The sequence below is a fragment of the Rhamphochromis sp. 'chilingali' genome (genome assembly GCF_963969265.1).
Source record: "Rhamphochromis sp. 'chilingali' genome assembly, chromosome: 12".
NCBI lineage: Eukaryota > Metazoa > Chordata > Actinopteri > Cichliformes > Cichlidae > Rhamphochromis > Rhamphochromis sp. 'chilingali'.
This window is the reverse complement of record NC_137939.1, coordinates 18148274-18157771: the sequence shown is the minus strand read 5'-3', so window position 1 is coordinate 18157771 and position 9498 is coordinate 18148274. Positions and strand designations below refer to the sequence as shown.

General features: G+C 39.3%; 1 protein-coding gene across 1 annotated transcript; it reads left to right on the top strand.

The window, feature by feature from the left end:
* Positions 1-1910: 1910 nt before the first annotated feature.
* Positions 1911-4795, top strand: crebzf (CREB/ATF bZIP transcription factor). The gene is made up of 4 exons (XM_080899728.1): positions 1911-2088; positions 2941-3750; positions 3922-3997; positions 4396-4795. The coding sequence occupies exons 2-3, from the start codon at positions 2984-2986 to the stop codon at positions 3929-3931; spliced, it is 777 nt and encodes a 258-aa protein (XP_080755854.1). The 5' UTR covers positions 1911-2088; positions 2941-2983; the 3' UTR covers positions 3932-3997; positions 4396-4795.
* Positions 4796-9498: the final 4703 nt, after the last annotated feature.

Sequence of the window (9498 nt, the reverse complement as noted above, 5' to 3'; positions counted from 1 at the left end):
CAAAAAAAAAAAAAGAAAAAAGAAAAAAAAGAAAAGAATGAAGGGTAAATTTAACTGGGAAAGAATAAGATAAAATATATAAATTAAAGTTGAAAATAAAATAACTATATATAATATATATATATATATATATATATATATATATATATATATATATATATATATATATATATATATATATATATATATATATATAAATATATATATATATATATATACAATAAGAGCAGCTGTACAAGTATTGAATGGAAATGAAGAAATATGATGTCCAGTGTTGTGCAATCCACATTTGTAAGTGTCTTGTACAGTGCAAATATCCTTAAAGTGATTTAGTGATGAAGTGCATGCAAACCAGTAAACAAATTAAAACAAACAAATACTGTTAAGAAACTATAATACAAAAACAGCTGGTGAAAATATAAATAATATGTAAACAACTTAACAACCCCCAAAGCGTCCAAGTCATGTCATGTCATGCGCAACATCTAAACACAAGAGGGGGGAGGGGGAGCAAAGTGTGCCTGCTTTGTGCTGACACAGGAACGGCAAGTCCAGCAACCTGGCTGTTTGGCCTTTGCCAAAACCACAGCATTGCAAACAAGAGCGGAAGTAAAGAATCAATCTCACCAGGCTAGTATCGATCCGATACCGATGCAGACTTGGTATTGATATGATCAATATTTGGATCAATCCGCCTACAGCACTTTGTGAACCCTGGTTTTATGTTAGAGTGCTTTATAAATAAAGCTGGCATAGTATGTTCTAATTCTAATTCTAATTGTGATCTGCCTCTAGTTAAAGGTACAACAGAGAGCTTGGATAACCTCCAGCTCTATTGCAAATTGCAAAACCATGCCACCTTTCCTGGTTCCACTGCACATTCAGACTGCCAGCTTCCTTCATGTTCACCTTGCTTCTCCCATCCAAATGGATGGACTCATAACCACTGCTACATTATGAAGTGAAGTCTTGTATTTAGCACGTTTAGTGCAGTACACCACATATCACTTAAAGACCTTGAATCTATTCACTGTTTACCTTTTGACATCTCTCTCTAAGTTGGAAAATTATATCTTCTATTTCTGAGAGTAAATTGCACTGTTAAAAAAATGCAACTCGGAATTTGTAAGCCATTACATTTTTGATTCAGGATTTTTTGTTTGCTTTTATATCCTGTGCTGTCTGGCAGGTTTTGCACTCAGATTAGGCTTAACTCACATTCCAGAATTAAGGAAACTGACTCACACTTGGCTTTTCTCAAATCATCTTATCCTCTTTATCCTCAAAATACTATTTTGAATTTAATGTCTAAAATTTGATTTTAGTCTCAAAATGATACATTAAGATAATATGTTTATCCTAACATGTCATTAATACTTAGAGGTGGGAAAGATGGGAAGCTCAGATGTTTTGAAACTGTGTCGGGCCTCTGAAGCTCAGATGTTTCGAAACAGGTTCTAAACACCCAGGTCACATGACCACGACTAAATGAGGTTAGTGTACATCACCCTAGTTTCAAAAGCCAGTGAAGCTGCTTCAGGACAGGGGTGATGTGGTGAATAGAGGGAATCTTAGTGATAACATGGGCAAGCAGAGACCCGGACACGTTGAAGCTTATTGGTAGAAAACAGTCATTTCTACAGTCATTGGTTAGACCAAAAAGAAGGTAATTACAGTAACAAGGCTATGAACTACTAGTACGATTTTCCGTCGTATTGAGACTGCAACAAAACGCTGCTTAAATTTAGAGTATTGAGACTTGCCATTGTGAAATGCACATCTTAAATGGTTCGTTGTAAGGCTCTTATTTTGAATGAATTTTTCGGACACTCCACACCAGTTGGTGGCGGTAATGCACCATTTTGATGTTTGCTAACCTTGTGAAGAAGAAGAAGAAGAATTTTCCGGAAGTGTCGTCTGAACTGACTGTGAAGGTATTCGGTTACACTCTTTGGACTGCTCTGTGTTGTTTTCTGTTTAAAATTTCGGATTCTTCAGAAAAAGGAAACAGATAAGCAATCTGTAATCTTGGTAATTTAATCAACGGATATACCAAAAGCATTTATTGCCGTTTTCCCTAAAAGGGAGGTAAGTACACGGTTGAAGAACTAGTGTGCTGCGTCATTATGAGTTAGCGCCTTAGTGTTTTAGCAAGGCTAGCCGCAGCTAAGAAGCATGTGAGCGGACGGTAAAAGAGGACGTTTTATACTTCAACTTTCAAATGAATTAGACTGTATGTCTTGGATATATTTTACTCTCTCTTTCAATGTATCAGAACATTAATGATTAAATCAAAGCTAACCGTATTTTACGAATATTAGCTTGGCGGTAAGGCGAACGTGGTTTTAGGACAACCAGGGCTGTCAGCAAGCTCACTATAGAACTATAGTGAGCTTGCTGACAGAGCCCTTAATATTTGTGATGATGTTATTATTTGGTATCTCAATCTGCGAATGTTGCGATAATGCGGAAATGTATCTTTATATTGAACAAACGACTTTCTGTGGTGTGTTGTCGAGCACTTACTGTAAAAAGTACCTATTGTAGGTGAAGCTAATGCTGAGCCTTAGCTTAGCAAGAGGCTAGGTAAAGCTAGGCCTTAGCTTAGCAAGAGGCCATTATAAGTTCCTATTACGTTTAAGCAATAGATATCTCAGCGCGCCTGTAAGGAGAATGTGCCAGTACCTAACACGAAGTGGTTCATAAGTGATTTAATAGGAGTGAATTATTTTTCGAGCCCAAACGGGAAAATACTCTAAACGTCTTTCATATTAGTTTGGTAGAAAATAAACACTATGCCGACAATTTTATAAATGTTTGGATTATTCTGTACAGTTGTAAATTAGTTATTGTTCATTGGCCTGTGTTTACTGTATTACCTTTGTTTGGTAATCAAATCTACGCCAACATAATTGTATGTTTCTGTCTTTACATGTTCAGGTCTTTGTGGACAGGTTTCTTGCAGTCCAGCTGACAAACCACAATGATCACTAGAAGAAGCCGCACTGTCACCAACACAAAAGTGCAGTCTCCAGAGGTTGAGGCGGTAGATGTGGAAAGTATGAAAGATCTTCCGATTCCATGTGACGGATTCCGAGTTAAAGATGTGGATGCTGCTGGAGTAGAGCTTGATGACCTGTTTGAAGACTTAAAATGGACACTAGACAGAGATGCTTCATCCTCGCTCTTCAATATTGATTTGGCTGATCTCTGTGTGTACAACACCAAAGATGGAGACTCCGGGCTTGAAGCTTCAACTGCCTCATCTCCTGAGAGATATTCCTCTGACTCCCAGAACAGCAGGCAAAAACAGTCAAGTCACGTGACTAACAAAAATGCAATCGCTGCCAGATTAAATCGTCTCAAGAAGAAGGAATATGTCAATAGCTTGGAGCAGAAGATCGGCATGCTTTCAACGGAAAATAGCACGCTCAAAATAGAAAATTCTCAGCTGACCAAGAGAGTGGAAGAGTTGGAAGATGAAACCAGGTACTTGAGGGCTGTGCTGGCAAATGAGAGCATGTTAGCCCAGCTCTTGTCCAGGCTGAGCGGTGTGAATGGGATGAAATTATCTTCCTCACTTTTCCAGGGGCCCAACTCAAACGAGCACGACTACGCCCTGCCCAGGAAATGGGCCAGAGTGGAGGAAAAAGAAACATCTGGTGGCGTGTGTCTTCATGTGGACAAGAATCATGTCTCAGTGGAGTTCTGCACCAAGTGTGCAGAGAGTGCAAGCACGGTGCTCAAAATGTAGGGTCAAGTACTTCTCTTTGTTTTCAGATATTGAGACTGAGCTTGATGGGGCTCAGTGTGCTGAACTTGAGGCTGGATGAACGCTTTGAATTGATTAATTACCTAAGAACTGTGCATGTGTTTTTGTGTGATGATGGAGTTCATGTTGCTGCTAAACCTTGTTGACAGTTTCTTCTAGGTAATTGGTTGATCCACCATGCGGGATGAGTGGCTTTCAGAACGCCTTTGTCTGCTTGACTCCATGGTAAGGATCAGACAAGAACAGACATTTTCTGTTTTGTTTTATTTCACAGGGTATAGCATTCAGCCGCGACGCCAGTGTTTTTGTTTCTATAACTTTATTTTCCTGCTAGTTTTTGAGCACGTCTTTTCCATATGGATTGTTGTTATAGGAAATAACTTGATTAAAGTTAATTAGGTTTTACTCTTAATTGTCTTTTATCTTTAATCTTAAGATGTTAAGATAAAGGTGCGGGTCCACAAAGAGTGATCTTATATCGTCTCAAATTGGAAAAGCAATAATCTGTCGGAAGACAATTTTTTGTATGTTCAGTTTTTGTAGAACTAATCTCTTTGTGAACCTGCACCCCTGTACAAAAGAATACTTTCATTTAGCGCCACCTATTTTTCTTTATGCTAAAGTGGATTCTGCTGGTGGAAGGGGAAGAGGCTGGACAAGCGGCTGCCATCGTGGCCTGGTATTTTTTTAAAGGTAGTATCGGTATCAAATGGTATTTGTGATCCTATTTCATCACTACTCCACAACATCTGTAGCTGCTGATCCTGTCAGCATAGCTCCCGCAGCATTTTTAAGGGCTGACAATAGCTTCTCGTTTATGCAAACACAAGTTTAACAGTCTAAGAATTATAACTTGTATATATTGTTGGAATGTATATTTAACATACTCAGAAAAATCTGCTGTACGTGGAAAAAAATGTGTAAATGTGTACATAACTCTGAACACATACTGTTTTAGGTAAATGGCCTTTGAGAAATGTTGGACAAATAAATCTTATTTACAGTACTTTTGACTTAAAAGCATCTGCTGGTTTTGTTTTGTTTTTGAGTCTTGTTTAGTACTGTTGATATTAATGTGTCTCTTTTTCTCTCTCTAAACAGCAAGCTCTCTGCCGATAAACTGAACATTTGGGTCAAGTCTGGTAAAGGTTGTCAAAACAAATGACCAAGAGCTCATTTGATGGAAGCACAAAGCATGAGGGCCCACAGGGGTTTTCTTGCCCATGTTTTATCCCATTTACTTCAGATTACACAGCCACATCCTACACCTAAAATTAGTGGCGTTTTTATAGGTCTCGGTCAGTCCACTTAAACTGTACCAAGCCAGTCCCTGGTGATCTTTTCACTCCTACACGTCAGGGTATATTTACACTGCTGGGATTGCCAGCCATGTGACTGTCAAACACCATTTTCAGTAATTGTGTAGTTACTTTGGAACAGGAAACCTTACTTTGAGCTTAACTCATTAGTTCAATTCAAATGTTCGGCTTTCATAAGTTGCTCTATCCTTAAGTTTGCGTCACATGAAAAGCTGTCCATGTGAAAACTAGTGGAAAGCTTTTATTTTCAAGTGAAAATGGGTGTAATGAGTCAGATCTCTACACAGTAAAGTGTGGTCTGTAGACAGCAGATGGATTTAAGTGAATTGCTTTAATTTCAATCACTAATATTGTATACATTGTAATATAGTTTATTTGAAAACTACCTTTGATCCACTGAGATCTTTCATTTTTCTTCAGTGCGCGTATGCAGACTGGAATGATTGATCAGCCAGGCATTAAATTGTGAAGCATGTGAAAGTGGAGTCTATTAGGTGAGCTTAGCATGGAAACCAAATAAGTACATAGCTTCTCTGACTGTCCAAAGTTTATATATTTTTCTTCTCGTGATGGTTAGCTACAGGCTGTTGGACTCTGATTTGAAAGTGTTGTATAACATTGCAGAAAACCAAAACCATCGACAGTGGGAAACTCATTCACTCACAAGTCAGACTGTAAGATCTGTAGCTTAATGATCATCTGTGTCAATCCTCATGGATATCAGTCTGCATGTGAGCTGTATACTTAAAAAAAAAAAATCCCCCCCACTTGTAGTACAAATGGCAGTGTTTTGTTTTTTTTAATGTATGAATTCACATACCTCATGTATGCCTAAAGAAGTCACCCCCTGCTGGCAATGAGGAATAATGCATATTTAAGGTACTTGAAGCATTGCATGTGACATACGTGGACATTGTTGACTATTTGTTGTACAACTGTGTAAGAAATGAGCAGTTTCAGCTCCAGTCAGTTTAAATCAGGGGTGTCCAACATACGGCCCGGAGGTCAGACTTGATCCAGGAAAGATGCCAACCTACTAGATGTCTTTGGAAAATGTGGAGGGCATAGAATTTGGACTTTATTTACATAGCTTTGGCAGCTGCCTGTGCTGCTAATAAAAACACTGCCACAGACATTCATACTACGAAGTAATAGACAATTAAATGATAGAGAAGTTTCCTAATTACAGGGCAGTCTGGGTAATTAAAAAAAAAAACTACTGTCGTTTTATGTTTACTTCTTACAGTTTAAGACCAAAGGATCATGCTGAGCTGCATTTCTTTGTCATGTAGTAACACTGAGATGTGCTGTTGGGATATTGCAGGGATTAGATTTGCAGTTAAACAACTTCTTGTGTGTGTATAGTTTATTAATCAATGGGGGGGTGGAATTACTCTCTCTGCCTTTAACCCATTCACTCAGTGAAGCAGTGGGCAGCCACATCAGGTGCCCGGGGAGCAGTTTGTAGGAATGGTACCTTGCTCAGGATAGCCGTTCAGCAAATTTGAACCCCCGACCTTCCAATTATGGGGCAAACACGCTACCTACTGAGCTATCATGGACAGTATCCCACATTCTTGATTTTTAGTTCACAAACACTTCTTGGCTTACAACTCCTGAAACTTTGGAGGCTTTTTATACAGCTCTTTATACAGTAAAGTTACAGTGGGATACAAATAATATCAGGGTGATCCTGCCACAATTTGTTCCCCCTGTCCAAATCGCGGAAAAACACTAGTTTATGTTTCTAAAACCATTTTGCACAGCTGCATTTTTTTGAAAAATGTATCAATAGTAATGTTGAATATTATCACACAGGAAAAAAAACAACTACACGTAAAATAATTCCATCATGGCGCCTGTCTTTCTAAATGGAGGGACACTAACTGCGTGTGTATATGTAAGCGTGTAAAAACTGCAGATAGGAAGATTATCCATCTGCCATTGTAGAAATTCATCTCATGTAAACATGGCGCACAGCGTGATGTGAAAAAAGGCACATACCTTTTGACGTTGCTTGACAAACTCCTCGTCCACAAGTAAATACAAAAACTGAGTTTTTGAAAATCTCCAAATCTGACAGTTCTCCTTTTTCGGCAATTTGAAACGGCGTTTACGTGTGGACGAAAGGTCCAAACGCATAGAAAAAGCTGCGTTTTCAAAAATACCCATGTAGATGTGGATGTAACAAAAAACAGTTAGTAGTTTATTGCTACCTGTAATTTATTGCAGCTTTTATTTGTTTAATTGGTTTACTAAATGTTTGAGGTGTGAAATAAACTAGGGGATTTAGGTGGTGGGGGGCGCAAAGATTTTCTTGTAAAACAAAGGGGGGCCTAGCAAAAAAAAGTTTCAGAACCACTGTTCCAGTGAATGCCATATTTTAATTCATTTTTGTGTTTAATATATTTTGTGAAAGCACTGTTTTGACATCAACCTATTTGGTGCATGTTATACAGTGCGTGTTTCAAGTTTCACATAAACTGGTTCACTTTCAGCACTTTTAATGGAACCACCAGGCATAGAAGTGGTTCGCTTTGCACCAGGTCCAAGTACAGAGCTTTCCATCAGTTTCAACCCCAATTCTGAAGAAGCTGACAAAGTGTAATGACATGCATCTCTCATAAAACTACAGTTTAATCACAATGTATCTCAGGTAACATCAAATGTTTAAGCTGAGGAAATGTACTATTTTGAGAGAAAATTACTCATTTGAAATTTTGGCAGCAGCACGTGATCAGAAAGTTGAGGCCAGCCCATGTTTACTACAATGTTGCAGTAGTCCTTTAACCTCCTAGGACCTGCCGTCCACATATGTGGACATCACATTTTAGGTTATTTAGACCAAAATACTCAATTTTGCCCTACATGGGCCTGATATCTACTTATGAGGACATTATACTGCTACTGTTCTATCAAAATTTTAAACGAGTATCCTCATATGTGGCTCTCATTCTTCTTAAAAACAAAAATAAGGTAAAAAAAAAAAATCTGGTAATTCTTTGTTTTTACATTCATTGGGCCCCAATATGCCCAAATATCAAAGAGAAATTAAAAATGCATGTTGTGGAAGAGTTCGGGTCTTAGGAGGTTAACGTGTTTAAAAAAATAACTCCCGGAGAGCAGCCATTTGGCTTTTCTACCTTTAAAACCCGGAGAGCAGCCAAATGGCTGGTAGGCTTTTAGCTAAGCTTTAGCTTCAGCCAAGTGGAAGCTAAATTGGCTAGTCATTCATATGTAAATTAGGTTGTTACCTGGGAATTCTGGAGGGAGGGGAGTGGGGGTGTGTGGATGAGGGGGTGGGCGAGCTGCTAAAAGCTGTGAACTTCCTTTTGTGTTCGTCTTGATGCATTCTCAATCATCCAGGGAAATAAATCTCCAAAAGTCATCAACTTGGGAGTGTTTCAGTTTGCCATCTTAGGGAGAAATCAACACACATGGTGGGTGTATGTCCTTTGTTGCTGAGATTTATTGATAAAAACAGTACAAAAAACCAACCATTTGTACACATATTTACAAATGGCCTGCTAAGTGGTGCACGGAGCATGTTCATTGGTTCATGGACCTCCCTGAACTAATGGCATTTATTGCAATTGTCATCTTGCGGGGGGTTAACAGGGTTCCATCTCTAAATGACTGCTGGTCAGCAAACCTGGGAAACCCACAGATAATTGGAACTATGGCACGAAACCGCTTCCAAGACATCATGCAACACCTACGCTTTGATGACAAGTCCACCCGCAGTGATCGAGCAAAGACTGATAAGTTCGCTGCAATTGCAGCGAACTTATGTGAAACTTATGTGAAACTGGGTGTGGGTCCCAATCAGCCAGAGTTTCGGGTGAGTTCATTGTGAAACCTGGCCCCACCTTATGCAAATTCCTGAGATCAGATGGCCCAGGATGTGAGTGGGCGTTAAGGTGTCTGGGAAGGGATCTCAAAACTGGATTATAGATGGCAGAGAGTTGGTGTCCACTGTGAGCGACCATCTTTGAACAGAGGCGGTGGTTTACGACACCAACTCTCTGCCATCTATAATCCAGTTTTGAGATCCCTTCCCAGACATGGTCAAAAGTATTGGCACCCTTCACGAGTGTCTTTTGCAGTGATATGTCACACTTTAGCATTTTAAAATCCAAAGCAAAGGTTATAGGTAGTCAGACGTCAGCTGACGCTTGGTCTAGCCCTGAGTCTCGGCCAGGCTTGGACCCGGATTCAGACTGTTATTTTATTAAAACAAACAACAACAACAACAAAAAACAACTGAATCCGGCTCCAAAGCCGACCAAGACTCAGAGCCAGACCTGGGGCCCGTTCTTCGTACGTCGCTTACTACATCCAAGATCAAATGACACATCCAAGACCAAATCATCGCGCTAACCGTGAGCTCGCTAATCCGGTTCTCCG

Coding starts and splice junctions, on each gene's coding strand:
- crebzf (XM_080899728.1), top strand. CDS start 2,984: ATGATCACTAGAAGAAGCCGCACTGTCACCAACACAAAAGTGCAGTCT.